Genomic DNA, 25941 nt, shown 5'->3' on the forward strand with positions numbered 1-25941 from the left:
ACTTTTACCACTGTTCTGGTGCAGTCTTTAAAGCTAAGGATGCTAAGCAAAGTACTTTGAGTCAGCTGGTAACACAGTATATTAATTATATTAATCGCAATAACTTCAATTTTTACATAATGGTTACATAGTTGTGCATGTTATGCCAAATAAAATCTTCAGTCTGGACTAGTGATTGTGATTAATATTTATGCTGCTGTTAAAAATGTGCATGCTTTTAGCTTCATTGATGTTCAAGATTTTCTGGATTATTTATAAAATGAAAAAAAATTTAAAAATAAATTCTCAAACTGAGCAAACAGGTGGTTCTTCAAATACAGTTCTAACTGAATTTTATCTAGCTGCAAAAATGCATTCTGTTCTAACCAACACATGCACTGAACAAGGATTGGTCTTTATCCAGACCACCCTTCAAGGCTTGGAAATGCGAACTAGTGTTTGCTAGTATGCCTTACAAACACTCAGAATGAAGGAAATAAAGCAAGTGAATGAGGGGAGCTGGCATCCGCTTACAAGAAGCTATGGGATTCAAGATTTGGCAGCAGCACCTGGTGGCTCCTAGCAGTTGAGTGTTGTCATTGCCCATAGAAGCTTGAATTTCTTCCAGGCAGGAGGTGATGTGAACAACACCTTAGACTGCAGGAATTACTGGTTATCAGCAGAGCTGTCTCAGGTTTACATTCCTGATCCCACAGTAAGCTTGGCAAATCTCCACTAAAGCTTTTCGAACAAGAATGCTTGATTCAGACATCCTCCAGTCGTTTGTGCTTCTCCTACTGTTGCAGTAATATGGTTGGTACCTGACATTTCACCTCTACTAAAGGGATAGGAAGTAATAGGAACTGAAAGTCTACCAAAAACATCAGATGCCTTTTACTCCTCTATCTTGATTTCTGCCTCCAGCCACAATCACTTTTCCAGTGGCAGTGGTTTTAAGATTTAGCAGTCCAGAGAAGATTATTAATAAGTGCTGGAGAATGAATCTTTTAAAAAAGGTGATTTTTTTTTTCAAAATTGAAGCACTGAATGTACTTAGTAGCATTATACAGGCTTTACCTGGGTTTCTAGATCTTCCATTCCTCTCTCCTATTTTAGTCCATTGCAACAGGTGTATTTAAAAAAGAATGCTGGTAGATTTATAGTCAGCATTACTCAGCTGAGTTGTGGAGGAAAAAGTGTCCAAGAACAAGGTTATATTTGTCATTTTTCCTGTTTTCTTTTTTTCTTTTAGTTTGTTTTGTTTCATTTTTCTTTTTGATTTTGGAGACTACTTTTCAAAGACACTTTTACAAGAGGTAAGTGTTCTTTTCCTTTTAAAGGATCTTTGTGTCTTACTTTGACACAAAAAGATTAAGTCAACTAAACAATTCCACTTTCTATCCATACTGCATCCCTAAATAGGTCAATTAAACAGACTGCTAAAGTAGCATTGGAGCGCCAAGTGGCAGTGAGCTGGTATATACCAGGGTGCTTGGTTCACTTACACTGGTCCATGAAGGAGCAAAAGTTGTTATGGAAGCATAATTACCAACCTCTAGAGTCTGTTCCAGAAAACGATAGCATGAAAGAAACCCAGAATCTGGATAGTACCCTTATTCTGGAGTTTTCTTCTACTACAGACTTTGAACTGAAGCAAAACCTCGATGTTTTTAAGCAGCTTATCTTCTGGTCAAAGATGAATGCTTATTAACAGTTGCTAATCTCTATTCTAAATCTCTTATAACACAATGTTTCTGTAATGTTATTAAAATAGTTTCACATGTACTCTTTTCTGCTGTATTTACTGTATTAACTTGGTGTTATACAAATCCTTATTAAATGATATAACAATGGCTTATATTCATTTTGTTCTCAATTTAGAATGAGACACAAGGGAATAGAAAATCACTCCTATAGTAAATACGGCTTTAAGCATAGAAACTTGAAGGAGACTCAGAGTAAATACAATTTCTCATTTGGTCTCAGACAGTGCATAAAAAATGTGCGTTGTTATGAACTCTGTTATAGTTAGAAGATATTAAATGCATTATTTAGTTACCCAGAATATATGTATCAGATTATTTTTTCATCATAATTTCAGTTAAAAAATGAAATAAATAATTTTCACAAAAGATTAAATAGCTTTATATTTAGTTATCAAGGAAACATCCTGATTTAGAACTGATTAGTTTACTAAGTGTGATACTCCACTCAACAGGTTCTCCCACTAAACTCACATTAGTGAATGAAGAATTTCTTAATAAAAAGATAAAGATTTTAATTGGAAAATAAAAATATAGTTTTAATACATTTTGGCAACTTTTATATGATCAAATTTAAAACCAAATAATTTTAAGAAATAAATGGACGTCTTACATAAAAACATTATGGTTAATATTTTTTTGTTTATATGGTATGAAGTGCAAAACATCTTTGAAGACAGATGAGGAATCTGCTCTAAATTTTCTATGTGAAAGAAGTTTGCAATGTGAAGTATTTTAAATGGACATATGAAAAGCAGGGACTGGTAACTAATAGAAGGGGCACTTGCAGAAATCATTATAGCGTGTAGCATCATAAAAGATGCCTGTTGTTAAAGGGTTTAAAAAAATAGATGCATGGAACATTTTCCTAAAGAAAGTAACAAAAGAAATAGACAAATGTCATTTTCTGCTGGTCAGAGAGATAGGGTGTTTCTATTTTAATGTTGATGCCAACACAGTTATTTTTTATCACTCTCACATCAAACCACTGAAAAGAGTTGTATATGTGATTGCCCTTAAAATGATGGAAAATTTGCAGCTATTACAAAACGTAGTTGCAAATTTGTTAAGAAGCATTTATTCTTGAAAACATATTACAAATATTTTGTGTACTGCACTGGCAATCAACAGATTTCCAGAAACAACTTCAGTGTTGGTTTTAACTTGGAAAAAGTTGAGGATAACTGACTGACTGATCCTCTGGTTCCCTGGCAGCAGTTCAGTAGGTGCACTTTAATAAGATTTCTACAGAGTTAATGTTCTAGGTACTAAATACAGTATGTTTTCAGAAATTGAATTTTAATTATTCCATTTCTCAGTAGTTCAAAATCTAGATCCGTTGTCCAATAATCTATTTTTCAAGTCATGTCTATACTCTTCCTTCTTACCAAGACAAATCATAGAATGTTTATGGTCATTTTGGAGTTGTCCAAATAAAAGGTATTATCTGTAGCCCAAAGAACCTAAAAGAAGGAATCATGTCAGAACACTATTTTTGTTTTTAAAACTAACAAAGGTCCCACAATTTGACCAGCATATATTTAGGGGGAAAAAATAGATATATATATAAAAGGAACTGATCTTCCGATCAGAGAAAAATGTTCCCCAGAAATTGAACTAACTTCTTGTGAGCCAGGCATTGTCGGGAACCATTGGCAATAAATAAACCAAGATACTGCGCTCTCTTCCCTGAATCATAACATATGCATTATGGAATATACATCTCAGAAAATTCTTAGATGGCTCATTAATTCCCTCATCCATTTCTGCATGCACTACTGATATTAAGGTGACCTTTCACAAATCAAGCTGTACATACAGCAGAGAACCATTCCTTCTTTCTACTGAAGAAATTTCATTTTTATGGAAACATTACTAAATGAAGAAATAAACTTTCAGCTGTTTTCATGTCTTAGATTCAATGAAGGATAAGGATAGGGTATTTATCCCCTGAGTGAACACCCTGAAGCAGTTATACATGGTTGGTTTAAGGGAGATCTAAGAATCTCTGACACATTGGCCACTTTCCAAATGAGAAATCAATGACTGTGTATTCTGGGTAAAGAAAAGCCAGGATGGTTTATGACTTGCTCTACATATACTGCGGATCCAGCCAAGCTCTGAATTACACACAGTGGAAGACAGTGAGAGCAACATCCCATGTTCAGTGAGGCCTTCAGCAATGTAAGGTACACTCTGGCAGGACTCTGAATAGACAGTGGCTTGCTAGATTTTAAGGTTTAACCTGTAGAAAGACAAATGCATGTAGCAGAAAAAGAAAAAAAAAAAAAAAAAGTAGGAGTTTTCTCTGCCCAGGATAGCCAGCTAACTAGATGCAGACTAGTTTTGTTTCTGGCAAAGAGACTTGCAGAAAACATGAAATGGGTAAAAGGTAATTCTGCCTGCAGGACTAACATCAATCTTTGTAATACCTGTAGTATTCTGAACAAACTAAAATTCTGTTTAGCTGTGAAAAGCAATGCCTATTTACTTAATTATTGGTAAAAAACCCCAAACAAACCAAACCGACAAACAAAAAAAAAAACACCCCACCAGAAAAAAAAAAATTGGTATGAAGTCTTTATGCTATTTGGTTTGTCATTGCTACAGTCACACAGGAGCAGACAGAAAGGGCCACATACTCTGACGGATTAATCATGTTGCTCAAATAGAACAAAATAAAGAAAACGTTAATGGAACTGTTAAGTTATAACAAGCTCAGACGATGAGACATAGAACTTAGTAGTTTTTTTCAACATTTTTTCATGTTGTTTATAACTCTGGCTCTTCAGAAAGACGTTTAAAAATATATATATACAAACCAAAACACAATCCTTCACATTCCTCAGATTTTTTTCTCCACTTGCATACTCAAGAAGCAGTGTTTTGATCCTTCATGTTGAGCTGACAGTCTTTGAGAACTGAATCCTTATTTATAATGTTTTTGGTGAACTCACACCAGTGTACTAAACCAAACTACCCTTTATACAGCTCCACGTTTCTGTAAGCAAATAACAGCCTGTAGGGATTCAGCACATCAGCTGCTTAAAAGATAAACCTACCCAGCTTGATGAAAACTCTTTACCACCTTCTTGTTGAGAGAAAATGGTTACACATTTCTAATAAATGAAGCAGGAGCTGTCATTTTTTTGGCAAACTGATAACTAGCTGTAACAGCCACATTGCCACAAGTGGCTTTTCCAAAGTAATTACCATCAGGCTCCCTGTGGTATGCAGTGTTTAACACATTTCTTCTGTGTTAATGAATGCAAAAGCAGGCAACACCACTATTAGTAATTGCTTTTTATTCGTAGTCCTCATTTTCCAGATAGGTCACATTAAACACAGCCATTAAACAATAGCGGTTGAGATAATCCATACAATGTATGCTGCTTTTTTTTTTTTTTTGTGTGTCACTCACCAGTCATTGGTGCAACTTTGAGCCATATGGGGAGACAGGGGCTGATAAATGCAAATGCCAACCTGTATCACAATTGGGCCAGAGAAGTCAAAACCTTAATCAGGTTTCATTCAGTTACACTTCAAATCATCAAATCTTGATAGCCAAAACTCCCATTTGAATTAATGCAATAATAATCACTGCCTGATGTCAAAAGAAAGTAATTAAACAATAATGAGTGGGTGTTTATTATGCCAGGCTTCAGACTCCTTCCTGACCTCAGCAATTTCCCTTCCATTGGACAGCAAGCAGCTTGAAAGTTTGGTCGAATGATATATCCTGCTCCAGTATGAGCAATGTTTGATTTCTAGGGGTAACTTTGACTGGGAAACCTGTATTCTCAAGTGGCATATCATGGTTCAGGAGAAGCTTTTTCCTGAAAAACATGCCAAGAAAAAAAAAAAGTCTGATTTTGAGTCCTGGTTTGATTGGCCAAATGTTTAAGGAATTCCCAGTTGCAAGGTGTCATCAATTAAAAAAATAAAAAAAAAAAATAGAATGCCTTATTCACTATTCACAGTGTAGAGTACAATTTTATTAGTTACTTAACTTGCCTCCCTTAACTCCACCATTCTCTTTATAATTATTTGCCAGATATATTCTTTCAGTCTTATAAAACATGTATGTAAGGAATGAGAGAAATAACTCATAAACTTTATCTTTCATTGCTGAGTCTTTCTCCAGTGATGACAGTAGAGATACCATGGAAAATTTTATTTTTTTAAAATTCTTTTGTGTATAGTACTTCTTCCACACACAATCTTCCACACACAATTTTGACTGAACCAGCAAAACTCACATTGTGTAAGATCTGCTGGTTTATTCATTCATTATGTACCTATTCTAAATTGTGAAACAGATTTTTTTAACCTGGGGTATCCTTATTGGAACAGTACGCCAGAGGTCTAAAACACAAGGCAGTTGTCAGCCAAATTAAATAAATGCAAGATTTCCTAAACTCCTCTATAAAGCTATGAGTCATGAAATCTGAATTACCTCAGCGTGGTAAATAAATAATCACTACTAAATACAGATAATGTGTTAAACAGCTAAAGCTAGTAAATCACTAGTGACAGAGAGCCTTAAGGTAAATTCCTCTTACATTGGCACAGCCCTTTCTCAGAATGTTGTGGTTTTATGTCTTCAGAAACATACAATGAATTGTACAATTGGTTACTCAGTGTTAAAATCATTTCTAAAATACACAAATTTCCATCACTTGACTGCATTTACATACTGGCTTAGGTTTTGCTGAATAATGGATCTCACTGTCAGAGCTAAATACTTGGTGCACAGACACTGAAGTGATGGGCACCACGGAAATACGTATAAGAGACTGATCAAATAATAAGAAATCCTCTCCACTATGGAATTTCAAGCTATCAAGCTATCAAGCAAAACTGATCTTGGATCTCCTGGCCAAAAAGAAAGAAAAAATTATATAACACAGACAACACCACATTTGAGATACATAAATTGTCCAAAACATGGAGAGTAGATTGAAAAAACATGTACAAGATCCTTTTTTTACATGTAATTGTAGACTTTTAACAGCAGGAGCTAAAAGCAAACTGTCAGAATGGTTGTCTCCCAAATACAATTCATTGTAGGACTGACTAGCTAAAATCACCATTCAACAGCAATCCCATCATCAAAACAGGGTGCTGGGTCAACTTTCTTTCTTGAACTGGTAAAAGCTATGGCTTTGTGGGATTTAAGATTGCCAACCACTTTTATATATGGTATAGATTAAATTTAATAAACCAAATGCACCATTTTTAAACAATGTGTCACAGTGGTATTTCAGAGTATCTGAAGTATATAAGGGACAAATCCTGAGCTAAAGATTTTATTCTTCTGCTTCTTCTTGCTCTGTGCAAGTTCATTTTGACTGTGGATTGTTTTTTAACTTTCATCTGAAGTCAATTTTGAATTTTTCAAATGCATAAAGACACCCTTAGACAAAATTTAAAAAAGTAGAAATTATATCCCAAGTTATTCTTTGAATACTTTTCAGAACAAACAAAAACCAAACTAAAAACATTTCCCCCAAAAAATAAGCAGTGTGTATCTAGAACTACAGTAAGCAATTGCACATTCTCAAGAATAAAATAAAATACTGTCCATGCCACCTTAGCAGTGACATATTTTTCAGCTCTATGAACTTAATAGTTAATTTTGAAAATGGTGGCATCTCTTAAGAAGTCAGTCAAATATCCTACATTAAACAGGCTGGCTGCATATGTTTGGAAAAAAACAAGGAGGTTCCAAATGTTTGTTCGAGTGTAATTTTTGTTATTAAACATGGGTTTGCAATAGAAGCTTCTACAAGGACTTGCACGTAGCCATGACTGATGGATGTATTTGTAGGCCGTTCAGTTAGCTCCATCAGCTCACTCAAACACATTTTGAACAGATTATGTACTGCAGTACTTCGTAGACCATACATTTAACAAGAGACTTTGCTCTGAGGCGCTGCTTCCCACAATCCATGGGGAAAAGGAAGCAGGAAAAAACAAAACTCATAGAGTTCGACAGCTACTGAGGCAACACTTGCCATTTACAATATAAGCCCAAATATTTTTGCAACACAACTATATATTAATTTAATAAAATACACAATATAGCTCTTATACACTCAACAATTTGGCTCATATGCACTGAATCTGCAATAAATCAATAAAAATATGTCATTTGATGTAAACACACTGAATCTTCTTACATTTGCACATTTAAATGATCATGTGATTTGTGTGGATGTCTAAGACATTTTCACTTTCCTGAGCTATTTTAGTGTCCACAAATGAATAAAAAAGTGTTAATAATGTTAATTTCTTTTGTGTATTACCCTTAAAGGTAACATTTTTTTCAAACTTTATTTTACTTCAGGTTTTTTTAAACTTACCACTAACTATTTATAGTTTTGTTGGACACTAAAATGCTAAAGAGATATTAAAATCTTCTTTTCTTTTTATCAAGTGAATTAGTTCATGTGTGTGCAGGACAAGATGGACTATATCATTTTACATTTAACCTTAATATGATATGAAGTGTTCTACGAATGATCAGGATATGTCTTGTTGAATAATGATCTGGAATGGTTTTTTTGTTGTTGTTTTCTTGTTCTTTTTTTTTTTTTTTCATATTTGTGGCAGATAACTTTGTACATAAATGTTTACCACAAATGAATGTTAATGTTTGGTGTCGCTTGGACTACTACAGGAACTCTTTTTAGGACTTTCAGTAGAAGTCTGTGGTGACTGCTGGAAACTCACCACAGATCAGAATTATTCAACCCTGTTTTTCTTGGGGTTTATACGTAAACAGTAAAGTCAGCATCAGCTGTTGAGGACAGTCTTTAAGTATCAGACGTATTTCCATTCCACCTTTCTCCCACCTTCCTATCAGATTGTCAAAATGGCACCGTCTTTCCTTCTTTTGTTTTGTTCTTAGTGTACTTGACTCTGTCCTAATGAAAGTTTGGTCAAAATGAAACCAGTGTTATCTGTCAAAAAGAAAGAGCAGTGAAAAGAACATACTCGTGGGCACTTCAGATGTTCACTAAAAGCCTTAAAGCAGCATAGGTCTTCCTTCATTCCTGTAAATCTGTTACAAACAGGGGATTTATTTATTTATTTACTTTTAATCAGCAGAAGAGGAACGTAACTGCCAGCCTGTCTTTATTTTCCCCCTCACTTTCTGACGGCCACAGGGTCACTTCCCCGACAGTCCTGCAAGAGCTTGTCTATTTCTCTTACAACTTCCTCGGCATCCACCGACTCCCTGCCTAGATCCCGGGCTGAACGGTCTAACTGCTCCAGAACAGAGTCCATCTCACTCGAGTCTCGGCTCACTCGGGAATGCACATCTGCAAAGGCCCTAGCCATCTGATCTGATGCAACGAAGGGAGTGTCTTTTGACTGTTTACTAGGCGATAGATACTGACTGTCAGTTGACAAGTACTGGCTGCTTGGTTCAGCCAAGGCTCCTGATTTCACTTCACAACCATCCAGTGGTCCTTTTGTTGAGGTGCAAGGCTCAATGCATGTCTTGGTTGGGCTGCTCGATGCTGAGGGAACCTCCTGAAGCAGAGGACTCAGGGCACGTTTGGCTTTTAAGTAAGGTTTGACATTGGCAATGAGAATAGTGTGCTCTCTCTTGTCTTTCCCAAATGTACAAAAAGTCTTTTTCCCAGTAGGATTCACAGTTTCGTATGTCTCAGTCTCAACGTTAGCTTCAACTGTGGGTACAAAGAGATTTGTGCGATAATCTGCATTCTCAGCCTGACTGGCTGCAGGGAACTGTGGCATCCAACACCTGTCAGAATGACCAAGCACTCTGCATTCATCTGTGCAGTTAACACATTCTTCTTGCTCTGTAAAACAAAGGGAGAAAGAGAAAAAACTCTAATTATATGTGGATTTCTTTAATGGATAGGCTATGATCAACATGAAATGGGCTTACTCGACTTCTGGTTTCTTAATTACAGAGAAAAAGAAGAAGCTATAATTAAAATATTTCAGAAAGATTGCATAAACCTGCTAGTTGAGACAATAGATTTATTGAACTTTGTTCTCTGGGTATTAAAGCATTCACACAGCCCAATGGAAATCTAAAGGAGTCATTAGAGAATCATTCTCAGTGGAATTGAGCTTCATCTGTAAACTAATCTGCTGTAGAAATCTGTTAGGCTTTGTTCTGTAAAATTCACGCCAGAAAAGAGTGAACAGTACTTAAGGAACTCAAAAGGCATTATCAGGATTAATTTTTCAAATCAAATAACTGAGCAATGACTGCCTTTCTGGAAATACAAACACTTCATAAAAATCAGCAAGCTGGCTTTTCATTTTTGTCACCTCCATTTTGTCTATAATTGTTATGTTTTGTGACAGTCACAAAATAAAAAGGTTTTCTTAAAACCCCTACTTTTCCTGCTGAGAACAGAGAACTAGAATTTTCCATCAGTATGCATTAAATATAAGCTTGTCAAAAAGTGCATATTGCAATTTTATAAGACATGAGTATGTATCACGCAATCAGTTTTCCCCTTTTTTGTTTTAGTGCAAGTAAGTGAAAATGGATTTGCTCAATACACACAATTTGGAAGAATGACAAACCGTGACACACTATTTGAACTGATGTTTTCAGATAGTATTTTTATATTCTTATTTATTTCAAAGAATATAGGTAAATAAGATTTTTTTATTCACTGCATTTTCAGAACATAAATTTTGCTACTTCCTGTTCCAAAATTCAGAGATAAATAAAACTTTGTTCTTTAAAAAACCTTACCTTGTCTGTCACTTTACACTAATAGAATATGTTTAGGCTACCATTTACCAGTTTTTAACTCTACGCATGACTCTAACCCACTGACAAGGATCAGGAAAATTCCAGAAATAGCCCTTAAATCTGTTTTTTAGAAAAAGCATAACTCTGATCCAAGTCGCTTTCTTTTCTTTTCTTTTCTTTTCTTTTCTTTTCTTTTCTTTTCTTTTCTTTTCTTTTCTTTTCTTTTCTTTTCTTTTCTTTTCTTTTCTTTTCTTTTCTTTTCTTTTCTTTTCTTTTCTTTTCTTTTTCTTTTCTTTTCTTCTTTTCTTTCCTTTTCTTTCCTTTCCTTTTCTTTCCTTTCCTTTTCTTTCCTTTCCTTTCCTTTTCTTTCCTTTTCTTTCCTTTCCTTTTCTCCTTTCCTTTCCTTTCCTTTCCTTTCCTTTCTTTTCTTTTCCTCTCCTCTCCTCTCCTCTCCTCTCCTTTCCTTTCCTTTCCTTTCCTTTCCTTTCCTTTCTTTTCTTTTCCTCTCCTCTCCTCTCCTCTCCTTTCCTTTCCTTTCCTTTCCTTTCCTTTCCTTTCCTTTCCTTTCCTTTCCTTTCCTTTCCTTTCCTTTCCTTTCCTTTCCTTTCCTTTCCTTTCCTTTCCTTTCCTTTCCTTTCCTTTCCTTTCCTTTCCTTTCCTTTTTTCTCCTCTCTTCAGTACTCTACGGTCAATACTAATAGAATAAATCCTTTTATCATGTCTAGGTTTCAATCAGCTATACACTGGTCTTTAACTATTAGGCATTTTATTTCACAAAATAGGCAGATGGGTTCAAATATTCATTTTATTTGATTAACTTAGTATTTTAGAAATGCCCAGAATTCCAGTTAGACAAAAAACTATGAGTATACCTTTAAATGTAAGGATGAAACACACACACAGAGACCTGCACAACAGGTCTTCAGAAAAGTAAAACAAACTTGTTTGCCCAAAGACATGGAAAAACTAAGTGATTATCATCTTCCTAGATTAGAAAATAAATTCCTAGTAATCTTTTAATATTGTCACTAGATTCATGGAGCATTGCACTGCAGAAATCTGACACAGAAGAAACGCTGAAGGTGAGCAATGAGAATCCAATAGTGCAAACAGCTTTGACTGTCCACATTTCCAAAAAATACATTAATAAATGTGAATTAAATTTAAATAAAATTGTGTTATGTCACAATGATCAGTTAAGTCAGAGTGAGATAATTTACTCAGAACCGATACTTGTTAATGATACAGTTCTGTGAAAAAGTGTAATTCTGATTACAAGCTCTCTTCCTTGAATAGTTTAAAATCTAAGCCTGGTGAGGAAGAAAATCTTTAATATGAGGGTGGTGAGACACTGGAAGAGATTTTCCAGAGAAGTTGTGGATGACCCATCATTGGGAGATTTAAAAATCAGGTTGGACAGGGCTTTAAGCAACCTGATCTAGTGAAAGATATTCCTGCCTGTGGCACGGGGGGTTGGACTAGCTGATCTTTCAAGGTCTCTTCCAAGCCAAATCGTTTTAGGATTCTATGACCTTTAATGAAAACTAAGGTGCATGCTGGTTTTAGTGTATAAGAAAAATTAGAATTATCATAATGAAAAGCAAGAATAAAAGACAACCTCAACCCTGGGACTGTAAGACAGTGAGAAAACTGGGAAGAGTATAAAGAGGACATTTAAGTTTACAGTGTTTTATTTTACGTCACTTGAATGAGGTGGCATTTGCATGCATCATAGTCATAAAACATGTGGTGACAGTTGCTTAATGAAACGGGAGCCATACAAATAAAGGACATTGCAATATACCTTATTCCACCCATTAGTCCACCTCCACTAAACTTCTCTGTATCTAGTTTTCCAGATCTTCCACAGCATCAAACAGCTGCTACTTAAAACAGGCAAGTGAAATGGCTACTCTCACTCCCTCTCAAAGGAAAGAAATCATAAAACTCTACAAAACAAACCAAATCAAAATATATTAAAAGGCATTGGGGCAACAGCATTGGAAAGGAAAGTTACAAGTTTCCATGGGATTGGCAATAGTTAATACTAGCCAGGTTTGATTATGCTTTATCACAAAAATCCAACAGACATAATTAAACAAAAAATTCCCCAAGCGCAGCCCTTTCAATGTTAATTCTAGAACTTTAAATTTTTCAAATGCTTTCTATTCATTAATTTAGTTACTTTTCACTTCCTCCTAATCTTACGGAGTGGACTTCTGGAAAGCTCAGCCTTTAGTTTTAAAATTTGACCTACAGAATAAGGAGAAATACAGGGTGTTTTATTTAGGATTTTGTTTAACCATATCCAAAATTATTTTTCTCTTATATGGAATTCATGGCAACACTGTTTTCTCACACTTTTAAAGGTTTCCCTAAACAATCAATCATCTGTAAAAAAAGCACTTCCTATAAAACTGTCTAACCATATTTAATGTGTCAAAACCTGATAGTGTACTGGGAGACCATGAGTGAATGCAACTGGGAAGATTTCAATACATTACAGCCTATTCATTAAACCACAAAAAGACCATCTGAGAAGGGAAGCTTTTCCTGTTTTTCAGTTAATAGGTCTGTGTCATGCTATATTAAAATACATTAAATAAGTGTTCATATATTTATATACGATTCTCTGCTATCTACATTTACAACATATATATGCACATGACATATATATATCAGGAAATTCTATTCTGATGTTGTCTCTTATTCTAAAATGTGACTGACCTGTATTTGTTTAAAAAAAATAATAAAATTATTCCCTGAACTGAAATTGAAAAGAACTCACTTTAGATGAAAAGTAATGATCAGAGAAGTTCTCAGCCACTGGAATTAAGTTAACTACACCAGGTATTCAGTACTGTGCAAAACCTATGCTTTGAGATTTTCAAGGCTGATTAAGTTAATTTTGTTAGAACCAAGTTATGTTCTAAGATTTTAAATTCTTTGGTTTTATGTACATGTATACACATACACTGGGTATGAGGACAACTCTTACACAGTATTTACGTTATTCATTACTGCCGAGAAAAATACAAAGTTTGCTTGGCAATCTCTTAAGTAAAAGAGAAATATATCACACAGCATATATATATTATATATATTGCATGCCATATCTTTCTTCTCATTCTCATTTCCTGCATTTACTAAAGCATGTTTTATACTTGCATTCATACTCACAGTATCGACTAACTTTCCATTTCTGCTCCCTAGGCATCCTAGAAGTGACTGAATTAAATATGAAGCCAAAAAAAGAGGAAGAAACAAATACTGAATGACCTTGAAGTGAAAATCACCTGCATCACATGAGCTTTGTTGCTCCAGTCTTGAAAATCTGTGTCTTTTCACTTCAGTCTTTTATGTCACATCATAGGAAATGGATTTTGAGTATTGATTATCACATATTGTAAGCTACTTGTCTCACCATTAGCCTGTAATTTTGACTGCTACAGCTAGCAGACAGTGAAGAAAATCGAATGGACACTTTTGTACTAGCAGCAGAAACTATAAACACAAAGTGAACTATCACCACCAAGGGCCAAATTAGTATATATGAGAAAATAGAATCAATTTAAAGGTAAATATATAAATATATATATGTAAAATAGGTCATACACTTTGCTGTACAGCAAGATGTGCTGGTACAGTGATATGCACCATTGGTCTTTATCTCTATACTTGTCTCCCTCCTGTTGAAAATAAACCCTTAACAGTGCAAGTGTGTACAATAAACAGAAGCAGCCTAGAGGTTTCACTAACTCTCTGGAGCTTTAAGGGTAAACAGTCAGAAGTGCTTTATCCATTAGGGGAGAACATACACTAAAATAGAACTGCTAAATTATCAGTCATAGAAAGAAAAGGAAACAAGCTATGTGGAAACAAGTCATCTAGATAGGAAATGTATACTGAATAGAAATTTAAGATGGTGTAGGATGCAAGTTATGTCGGCAGCATATAGAATGCAATGCAAGGTCTGTGTTTTGATGCAATATAAGTCGTATCTTACATATTTTATTCTACATTATTAGAGGAGCTATATTCAACATTTGCTTTCTGTAGCAAACTTAAAGCAAAAGATATCTTTATTGTGCTATCTTTAATTTCCTATGCTTTCCTCATAAATATTTTGAACAGAATTAAATATGGGTACTGATTTTGCCCTAAACATATTGCACTATAAAGTTAATTAATTAATGCTTAGATAGCTGGCTTCTTTCAATGGCTAAAACTGAAATATCTTAGTTTGACTCACTAATTATACAAAATTTGCATAATGATAACAAAGAAGAAACTCAATAATTTTTTTTAAATGGTGACTCAATGTAGCCAAACTGAGTTATTAAATACAATGTTTCTTTCTAATTTAATTGGACCTTAATTATTTAAAATAATCATATGAATTACCCATGCACACACAAAGCAGAAAACAATAAACAGTAAACAATACATGTACATAAAACATCAGCATGCAATCATTTTCAAGAAATATTTCATGTATGGTGTTTGTAAGTTGATGAACAATAGGCTTTGCATCAAAGTACTCCATATAATGAAATAGTAAATGTCCAGGCTTCTGCACAGGGGAAATCAGACTTCAAACATATGTATATATATATATATGCATTTATATATATATTTATGTAAATATATGTATGCACACATATATTTAAAGTCTGGTTTCTTCTATACTCAAGTCTGAACATATACCTAGACCTAGACCTAGACCTAAACAATCGTATTCCTCCCAAAACTTGCAAAAGTTATTATCAATTTGTATTTGAAGTTAAACAAGGCAGACAGATTTTGGATCATTATAATTTATAAGATTTGATCTGGTAAGTGGGCATTCAAGTACATTCTCATCTAAGAATGTTTTACTCACAAAATATTAAAAAAATAGTAGCTTAGTGTTACCATATGTTCATTGATGAAGGCTAAATAAGAATGTGGCTAGATAAGTACATGAATAACGCTGAATATTTTTAAATGTCAGTAGGTTTTGTCATTTTTTTATTGTCCCAGGATATGTTAGGCTATCTTTCAGAAATTTATTCTTTTTTTCTCTTTCAGTAGGTGATGCCTAGTTTTTATTATTGCATAAACACTTCCTTCTAATTGACTTTTTTTTTCTTTTCTATGAATATAGAAGCCAAAAAAAATTAATTGTCAGGCATGGCTCACTGTCTGACTCAGGTGACTGAAACAGTTTTCAACTAACAACTCAAAATGAAAAATACACTGGAGGACCCCTTCTGAAATATATGTCATCTTCTTTTGAAGCTTGTAGTTTCACACTGCTGATACTATCTACCTTCGCTCTTGAAATGCTCTATTCTTCATTACATAACAGAACGAACAGTAATGCACATGTTTTCTGACCCTTGCTTCACACTACAAAGAAAAAAAATCTGCCTTTGAATGCATGGATGGAGTTCACACTGACTTCCCTATGAAATAGATTCATTTCACCCTTGATGTTGTGAATTTGTGTTCATTATTGAAAATATTACCACTTAGAATTCACTCAATAATGAAACAAGGTGTAGAATTCTCTGTAGCTTATATTTCTCTGGTCTAACCACAAACACACCACATAAACACAAACAAACAAACAAAACAAAACCAGTAATTGCTATAGACTAGTAAAATAAGGTATGTTTTACATATCTACCTTGAGTAGATATGAAAGATCTGTGTTTTCTGTACATATGTGTAAAGAGATGCACAATAAATGGCATCTAGTGTCTAATAGAGAATATAAATAATTCCGCCTTTCAGAACTTCAGTAATTCCTGTAATATGACCAGAAAAACCTCCCAGAATTCATATGAAATGGTGTCTTTCTTATTTAAGATAGGCAATATCCTTTATTAAAGAACTGAACATACTCTAAGTAGGTATTTATTGCAGGAGAAAAATAGTGGGCTGCTTTGACATGTCCCGAACACTGGGCCTATATGACACTTCTGATGAGAACAATCAGCTAAAGTACTACTTCTGTGGTTGGATTCCTGTTTAATTACAATTGATTTTGACATAAATGAGCAGAGGTAAACAAATACTTCTATACACATGCTTGCTGTTATTAAACAGGGCTGTCTCCAATCTGATTATTTGTATTGGCTTGTCTGTTTAAAGGCTCCTTTCAGTTAGGCAAAGCAATTATGTAGCTCAGATTAGTAAAATGACTGGCAGTAAAATGAGAATGTACTGCACTTTTTTAAACCTCTTGGATCTCCTGGTCTCTTCCTGATAAGGGGAGGTTTAGACTGGATATTAAGAAAAATTTCTTCACCAAAAGAGTTGTCAAGCCTTGGAACAGGCTGCTCAGGGAAGCGGTTGAACAGTTGAGTCACCTTCCCTGCAGGTATTTAAAAGGTAGTTAAAGTGCTTAGGGACATGTTTTAGTGATGGACTTGACAGTGTTAGGTTAATGGTTGGACTTGATGGTCTTAAAGGTCTTTTCAAACCTAAATGATTCTATGATTCCAGATTACAACTGCAAGCTGCTGAGGCTGATAATTCTCTTTGGTTTCTGCAGTTTTGTTTGTGTTTTTTTGTTTGTTTGCTTGTTTTCTGGACACAGGATAAAGAATATATATATATTTTATATATTAACATGGCATAAACCACTTGAAAAACAACAAAAAACTGCGAGGTCTATAGGTTTATTAATAATTCTAGTTCATATTTGTCCCAAACCATAAATATTAGAGGAATATTGCAGGGTTGCATGCAGCACTACAGAACATTTAACATTTTTCTTATGGAAATATGCTTTAAATTCATGTCTACAACTTCATGGCAATCACATATTTTTATTTAAAGACAGCATAAGAGCAAGAAAACATTTCTGTTACCTGAAAATTTTCCATCCTCACAGCGGGCTGGTCCACAGATCCCAACAATGGGTCTTTGGCCTCTGCCTTGCTGTTCTGGAGGCAAATCAGACCTGTGAGTCACAGACAGGGATAGGCTCTGCTTCCAAAATTCACAACAATGTCAAAACTTCCACAGCAGAAAAACAATTTCTGTCTGTGGCCCAGGCATAGCTCACAAACCTTGAAATTTTTCACTATGCTTCTCAAAGGAACAAACACAAAAGTTTATAGTTGGCAGTGAGCTGAAAATGTCTGACTAGTAAAAAAGGTGTCTCATTTCTTCCTATCAGTGGAGAAAGAGGAGAGGCTGAAAATGGATGCTCGGTTTTGGTTTCCAATATTTGCCCGTAAATCAGACTGGCACCTACTCCAATTTGCAGTAAAAAGACCATATGACAGTCATGAAAAGATATATTGGCCTTTTCCCCATCCCATCATAAAAAACTCTTCCTAGCCCAGGGGTGCAGGGAGGAAAAGTACAAGGGCTAGCTATGCCAGCCCTGCACTTAGCTGAGAAGCTACAGGGAAACTTTAGTAATCTGACATATTCATAGTTTAAAACAGTAAATCTTTGTTGCAGAGCCCAAAAGCTGCTTCCTGGAAAAGAAGAGAAACAAAACTGCAGTAATTAACAGAACAGAATAGGCTTGTAGATCAGATAGAAAGAACATTTTTAATATAACACATTTTCCTACTCTTGATGAAGGCATTTCTACAAATTTTACAGTGGGGTTGTTTCAGTACTGGCACCTAAAAATGGAATGACTCGAATTTGAAACCTAATTGAATTTGTGTAATCTTTTGCAGAATTTGCATAACCGTTTGCAGAATTTGCAAGATATTCACATTATTTTTTTACTAACTTTATTGTGAGCTAGTCAGAATTATAATAGCAATAATTTCCATATATAATTTGTAATATTTAGTAAATACTAACACTGTATATTGTATTATAGCGATGTTTAGGAATCTAGTCATTAACCAGGCCCATTGTGCAGCATCCTATACAAATATTAATAAATTGTACAGTTAGAGACAAGAAGTAACAAGTGATTATGACTAACAAAAACAATGAATGGGAAGGAAAGACAACATTAATGAAAATGTAATCATGCTGTTGACATTTCCTGAAAATACCAGTATAAAAGCTCCATAATTTAAAGAAGCTCTCCCCATCTGTCACACCATCAAGCCACCAACGATTAGCTATATATTACACCACTGAGCCTTCCTCACCAGTTGCCAATTATCTCAGTATATAAATCTTCAATTAGAAGGCACCAAGCTTTTCGCTTTGTAAGCTTGTCTCAGATTTAGATATGACAACTTGTTTACAGACACTGAGTGATGACAGTACCACTGAGGAAGGGTATGTGATATGCTTTTGAAGAAATCTCTTTCTATGTCCTTCTGATGTCTCTGTTTACAACCTGACTATAGGTAGACTCTCATGTATGGAAGTCTGTCAGGTTTGGTGTAGGAACATGATTTTGTCCAAAACAGAATCAATGCAGTAAAGCTTTTCAAATGCTATCTGTTTTCCTTGACAAGGTCTCATGAAAAATGTCTAAAGGCTATATGGATGATGAACCATCCAAAATCTGTCCAATTTGGTGAAAGAGAGTAGTTTCTTCCACACTCCTGCCAGCATGCCTGGATTTACATTCAAAATCTCCTTTACCAGACATAATGAGACCATGTCTGTTTTACACTGATAGATGGAAAAGCCTGCTGGGTATCATTCTCTACTTCAAGAGGTTGATGTTGTATACAGGTCATATATTTTGGGCTTCCTGGAAGGTACAATGCATCCTATAGAACAGGAGGAAGAACACTTTTCATTATGCTGCTCTCAGAGAAACCCTTAAATTGTCCAGTTGTCTTAAGGAACTCTCAGACATACAGATACAGAAATATCTTAGAAAAAAGAAAGTATTTAAGAGTTTCATATAGTCTCCCCTATGCTATGATAAGTAGCATATTCATTATTGTTTGATTAGATGGTGCCCCAGACTATTGTTTAGTGGATTGCTGATGTTATGTTTTATTATCACCTTCAAAAGAGATTTGCGGAATGGGATTACCCCTATGCCAATTTATGAAGCACCCGCATACTCTCAGGAATTTGAGTTTCATAATGCTATCCTACTTAGCTTTCTGCCTGGATAGTGCTCCAATTAGATCAATCAGAAAGAATAATTCAGGATGTCTTTTTGAAATCTGACTCTCTAAATATAACTAGTTTGGCAAAAAGAATTGTACATGTACACAGATTAAATAAAATATTTTCAGGTCCTCGATGAACCGTAAATGAATTTCTGAAAGGCACTTACTGAAGATGACTTCAGAATATTGACATCTCCCTTTCCCCAGATTCTTCATCAATAACCTTAAGTTCCAGGTCTCTTTCTTATATATCAAGGATAGAGGGGATTATAGATATTACCAACAATAATAAAGAAAATCTGTCCTATTAGTAACATTTTTTTTGTGGCAGCAGCAGCTGAAATGCTCAACTGAGAGTCATCTTTTTGCTTGTCGTCTTTGCATTTGTTATAGCTTCAACTTCTGTATTGATGTTGCAGTACCGTGATTTGACAAAACATATCTTTATGAAAAAAATTGGTAATTTGGCAACTATTTCCAAAGATATTGTCATTATGTGTTCATTGTTTTCACTAGTATCTTCGCTTTTTAAGGCGGCTAACTGTTAGAAGCTATTTTTCTGGTCTCTAGCAACCCCTTGTCTGAGCCACATTCTCATAAAAAACTGTATTTTACTACTGAAAATAGATTTAAAAGCAAGTTACAAACATCACCATCCACTAAGAAGCAGTCAGGATAATATCTCTTAGCTGTACCTTCAGTCTATTTATCTGAGCAGAAAGGATTTTCCTAGAAAGGAAATCCAACAATGAGGCATAAGTTAAACATGGTTCTGGCAAAGGTTCTTTCAAGGCCAGACTGGATGGAGCTTTGAGCAACCTGGTCCAGTAGAAGGTGTCCCTGCCTATGGCAAGGGGTTTGGAACCAGATGATCTTTAAGGTCCCTTCCAACTCAACCCATCCTATGATTCTGTCATTCTATGAAAGCAAATAAAAGATGCAGCTGTTACCTTTAAATCTGCTGAAGGATTCAGAATATGTCAGTCAGTGTCAATTGATTGGTTTCTTTTAAGAAAATCGTTGTAGAGATGGTGAAGATACTACACCCCTAGAAGTGGGGCAGACATGCTATAAAATGCAGTGAAACCTGTTCTAGACATAGATCATGATCAACGTGGGGTGTTTAAAGAGACCTTTTCACTTACTGGAACTTATCACTTTAATATTTACTTGATTTACAGGTTCGTATATTCTTTCCACCATGACTTGCTTTTAGTGGGTTCCCCCCCTCAGCCTTTTTGTTCTATTGGAAAGAAAAGGCAAGAGACCTGTACGGTTATTATTGGCTTGAATTGTTAGTATCAGAGATAACAGGAAGCAGAGAAAACTGAGCCCAAAAATCTACTGCATGGTTTTTCAAAAATGGCTTTTGGGTTTCCTAATAAAAACGTAGCTTTGCTTTGTTCTTAAGAAAAAGAATTGCTTTAATTCCCAAGGAGACAGAAATTGTGTGTGAAGCACCATATCTGAAAGCAGTCTGATCTTGAAAAAATTCTGTAAGGAATTAAGGTAAGAAAAACTTGTTTTATGGGAAAAAAAAAATCAATTTTTTTGTTTTTCAAGTCCACCTGTTACACCACATGTATGTTATGTATCCCATTTCTCAGGTATCTAAGAAGCAGTTTAGCAGAGCTCTAAACTTATTTGTAAGCTCTCAAGTGACTCTCTGCAGTGCCAATTGAAGATGGATACAAGGCAGCTAATTTGCTACCACCAAGGGAAAATGTTATAACATAAAAACATTCCCTCCCTTAGCTTCAAAACTGTCGAGTGCCTAGGGAGCCCGACTATTTGTAGAGTTGATACTATGCATATGCTTCCTCTGTAGCTGTTACATGCATACATCTGGCATCTGTCTCTGTGTTAAACAGACTTAATTGTCCCCAGTATTACTACATAAAAAACCTCTAACCTGGATGGTTAATGCAAAAGAAATAAATGAAAGGATATATGTGATTTTGTAGAATTATTTTTGCGTTATTGGCAAGATATGCAAAGAGCTCTGCACTATGGCTATCAGCAAAGTATTTTAGCTCTGCCTTCTGAATAACTTTAAACAGAGATGGTGCTCTTTTCTTAGCATGACATTTGGCACTTTGTACAGCCTCTTAATCAAATAAGGTTGTTTTAGCTGGAATTATTTTTTCCATTTATTGTCTTTTTTTTTTCTTTCTTGATTGTTGATCCTCACTCTTTTATCCACATTGCACTTCAGAGCATGTAATCATTTGCCGGACATAGCTGAACCAATTCTGAAGATGTGTCTTTTTCTTTTTTCAGGTGATATTACAAGGGCTGTACATGTTAGTATATTATTCAGCTCACTGTTGCCAGCAAAGCCAAGACTCAGGCAAAGCACTTGATTTCAGATTGCAATATATTTTGAAAAGATCAAAGAGCATGTCAAATCCTTTTCTTTGGCTAGACAGACCACGCAGAACAGTAATACTCTAAAAGATGGAGGTAGCTGCATAGAACTAATACTAAATTGAAGGCCTTTTGAAGTTATTTTGACTTTTGTGTCAATGTTCATCTCAAACCCCCTCAGCAAAGTAAAAAAATGCTTCTAATTGGGAAAACACACATAAATGAGTTGTTCCTGTAAAGTAAGATTAAAAAAATGCTGTAGATTTGACATCTGACGTCATTCATGATAGCAAAAATGAAATATGTACCAGGTGTTTCTTTGACTAAAATTTAGTTCTTTAAGCAAGGCTGTAAATTGTAGTCTTTCCTAGGGCAACTGTAAGTCTATTTAGGATTCAGTGAAAAAGTATTCCTACAGCCGAGGTCTTCTGAAGAGCCTGATTTCCTCCTACCATGCACACTAAATCCTAGTGAGCATGAAGACAGGTCACAGCTTTTTCAACCCTCCTGTTTAAGCTTTACTGTCCCGCAACATGGAAGAAAAGCAGAGAGAGCTTCCATATACTCTGTTGTTTAAGGGAGAGTTCTTGTCAATCAAGGGACTGAAAAAAAAAATACAAACAAACAGGAAGTAGAGTGAGATGCTGAATATTAATTTCATCAGATGCATAACTGCAACTATAAGAGAGAGAATAATCTCCTTCACGAAACAGAGATTGCCACATAATCTAATTTCTGGCAATTAAAATTAGGCTAGAATTCTTCTGCTGTCTCTAGAGGCAATGGAGATGGATGGATTTAAACAACCATTCAGTACGTTGGTGATAGGCTCCAGATCTAAAACATCTCCCAGATGGGCCTTCCTGTCTTAAAATCACAGAATGTCTCAAGTTGGAAGAGACCCGCACATAAGGATCGTCAACTCCAATTCCTTGCTCCTTGCAGGACTATTTAAAACTAAACCATCTTCACCAAAGATACATGGAGCTGATGTCCTGAAGTTATCTCTGTGCTAGTGATATATACCCATCAGTCTGGCTTTTCCTATTAGTCGTCTTAAGCTTTTCAGCACTCAGCAAATTATCTGTTTTTGTTTCCCTAAAGTATTGTAGATGGGATATAGGTGTGTAAGTCAGTCCCCTTTTCCAAGATGTGCTCATAATGCACATTTTCCTCCTATTGGTAGAATTGTCTCCTTGCAAAATAATAACTTAGTAATTACGTGCACATATAACTTCTGAGATTTCCACAGAATATTCATTCAGTATCTAGTGAGATCAAGATTCCTCATATTTTTCCACTGAGCTATTTTTCTTGCAAAAATAAAGCGCCCTTCTTTCTCCCCTAAACTGAGCTACCATGCTTAGGACAATCTACTTATTTTACACAATTAAAATTTGTCTCGAAGTGCTGCATTTTGAATGCCCAAAGGAACATATTGGGATCTGCTGCTCTTCACTGAGGCAAATTGTAGCTGATCCACTCCCTTCTTGGAGCTGCAGCTCTGGGTTCAAATGAATTCTTGTCAGAACTGTAGCAGGAAGTGGCTTTGCTGATGTATAAGTGCTGGTACCTTTACACAAGCAAGATGTTTGACACGGTGTGAAGTGGGGTTTTGTCGTTGTTTTGTTTTGATTTGTTTGGTTTTGTTTGTTTTGCCTTTTAAAAATTAATAAGAATTATTTTTTTTTCCCAGACACTTAGAAGGAGAAATCCAGATCAGCTGATCAACTATATTTTGTCTACAGAGCAGGCTGGCACATTAGGTATGATGAGAACATCATCCTAGCTCCTGCTGGAATTTGGAGTCAGAGGTGGATGAGAGCAAACGTCCTTCTTGCCAACTTTTCTGTCCAGCCATACCTTGCTTTTGCATCTCAGGCTCTGTTTGCTTACCGATGTAGCTCAATCATAAACACAGCAAAGTACTGTATGCCTTGCAAAGATGCTAAATTCTAATTTTACTTTTCATCTATATGTATTCAGACCTACAGATCTTCTGCAAATATTACCAAAGCATACATTTAGCTTTTGATTAACTAGGAAAATAAAATGAAGGGAGCTTCACAAATCACAGTACTTATTTATGTACCAGATTTTTCATGCCTACCTGCCTGTCCTGAGAACACAGAATTGCTAGCCTTGGATTTTGGAGTCAGAATTTAATTTATTTCTGAGATGTCTGAAATTAAATCATAGAGTGTCACGTCTTTCCTTTCCAAGGACAAAATAAAAATTATTGATAGAGAGCAGCATACCTGGAATTCCCACCAGTCACTGATTCCCATCTCAAAAATAATTCTGATCTCAAAATTCTGATTTTAAAGGTTGAGTAGGATCAAGCTCTTCTATTCATTAAGTCTGTGGCTTCCAATATAAACCCAAATATTCCTTCTTTAAGTAAATTCTCAGTTTAAATTTGGCTTGTACTTTTTAATTCAAAATGTTAAATTGGTATTTTTCAGAGAGTCAAACTGGGATGATAAATAAGGATCCCCAAATTGTCAATAACTTCATTCATAAAATATCAGTCACAGTCCTCTGAAAAGCTGATACACTCATTTAGCAGTTATTTTTTCTTTACACATAATCAAGTGGAAAACCAATGACAATAATCCTGTAGAGTGCATCTGTGTTATCGTATGTTCCCATGATATATTACCACAGCTACATTTAGCCACAACAGCCTATTGGTCTACATGACATACAAATAAATTCAATTGCAGCTTGATGTTACAAACTGCCTTCCACATTTTTATCTGCAGTTCATTGCACCTATATAACTTCAAGAAATATTTCAGACTCGTATCAGACAGAGTAGTAAGGCTAATATTGACAACATATAGTGGGGTACAACATATATTGGGGTAGATAGTTTCAGTTTTAGAGCATACCTTTTTGGTAGAAAAAGCTAAGGGCTATTAAAATGAAAATAGTCATAATAAAAAATTATATGAAAAAATATTAAACTAGCATGGGAAAACAAAGGGCGATTTTTTCATAGGTTAACCACTCTGAATAAAAAGACGTTATTATGCAAGGCTGATTTCCAAGTCAAAAAACAAAGAAGAAATCGTATATTAAATCTAAATGTTTATATAAGGTGCCTTCCCTAAATTTTCCTAGGATTAATTAATTAGAAATTAATTTGTTTGCAATCTTTCTTTGAAAAAGTCATATCGAAAGTAATAAACTTATTTTGCTTACTGTGGGAATTTGTTTTATAAAACAATCAGCAAAAGTTATCCTTGAATTTAATTGCCTATTTAATTTCGAACAGGAAATCAAAGTGGAGTAAAAGCACAGAATAAAACATTTCACACAGAGAGGGATATGTATATTTCTGTCACCTTTTATTTTCTACCTTTGGAGAGGAAAATACAGCATTTTCTCTAAGCTTCAGTGTCACACTTAGCCTGCTCTGGCTATGATGACAACATGCATCTTTGATGACATGGATGAATACATCTAAAATTCGAGTCTTCCTTCCAGCAAAACTGTAATCCTGTACAGAAGGTCAATGACAATCTGCCTATTAAGGCCAACTGTTTCTAAGTAGTAAGTAGCATTATTTTGTTATGAGTTTTTCTCTCTCAGCTTTGCTATTTGATTTCTGCAGGGACATGCATCTATTTACCACACTAAACCCTGTTGTTCATGTTTTGTGCCTAACATATTTTTTGTTCATTTCCTAGAGACAGACAAACAGAACTGGCATTATTGTAATATTAGCATTCTCCAAAGACACAGTGTGATTCAGCAATCAATGTTTGCCAATAGGATTCAGGAATCCCAAAAGACTTTTAGTTTAAAGGGAAGGGTTAAATTCAGCTTGTTTAATGACATTCTCTGTTCCCAGGATCATTCATCATATTCACGGAATCTGTTCCATGGAGGGACCTAAGGCTGCCAATTAAATTAAATTAAACTAGATGGACAGGCATCTGAGTGAATGAGATTGCTGTCATGATCTGAAGTAACTTTATTAACGGTGAGAAGCTCTGCCTGAACAGACAGCTCTTTTAATCTGCTC

The 25941-nt window shown here is 35.1% G+C and overlaps 1 protein-coding gene across 1 annotated transcript in view; it reads right to left on the bottom strand.

The window, feature by feature from the left end:
* Positions 1-8750: 8750 nt before the first annotated feature.
* Positions 8751-25941, bottom strand: part of PCDH17 (protocadherin 17) — a 93203-nt gene continuing 76012 nt past the window's right edge. Inside the window, exon 4 of the mRNA XM_065639750.1 lies at positions 8751-9577. Within this exon, the coding sequence (XP_065495822.1) occupies positions 8895-9577 (683 nt within the window). The 3' untranslated portion in view covers positions 8751-8894. The remainder of the gene's footprint in view (positions 9578-25941) is intronic.

Source organism: Caloenas nicobarica, chromosome 1, assembly GCF_036013445.1.
Source record: "Caloenas nicobarica isolate bCalNic1 chromosome 1, bCalNic1.hap1, whole genome shotgun sequence".
In the NCBI taxonomy this organism is placed as follows: domain Eukaryota; kingdom Metazoa; phylum Chordata; class Aves; order Columbiformes; family Columbidae; genus Caloenas; species Caloenas nicobarica.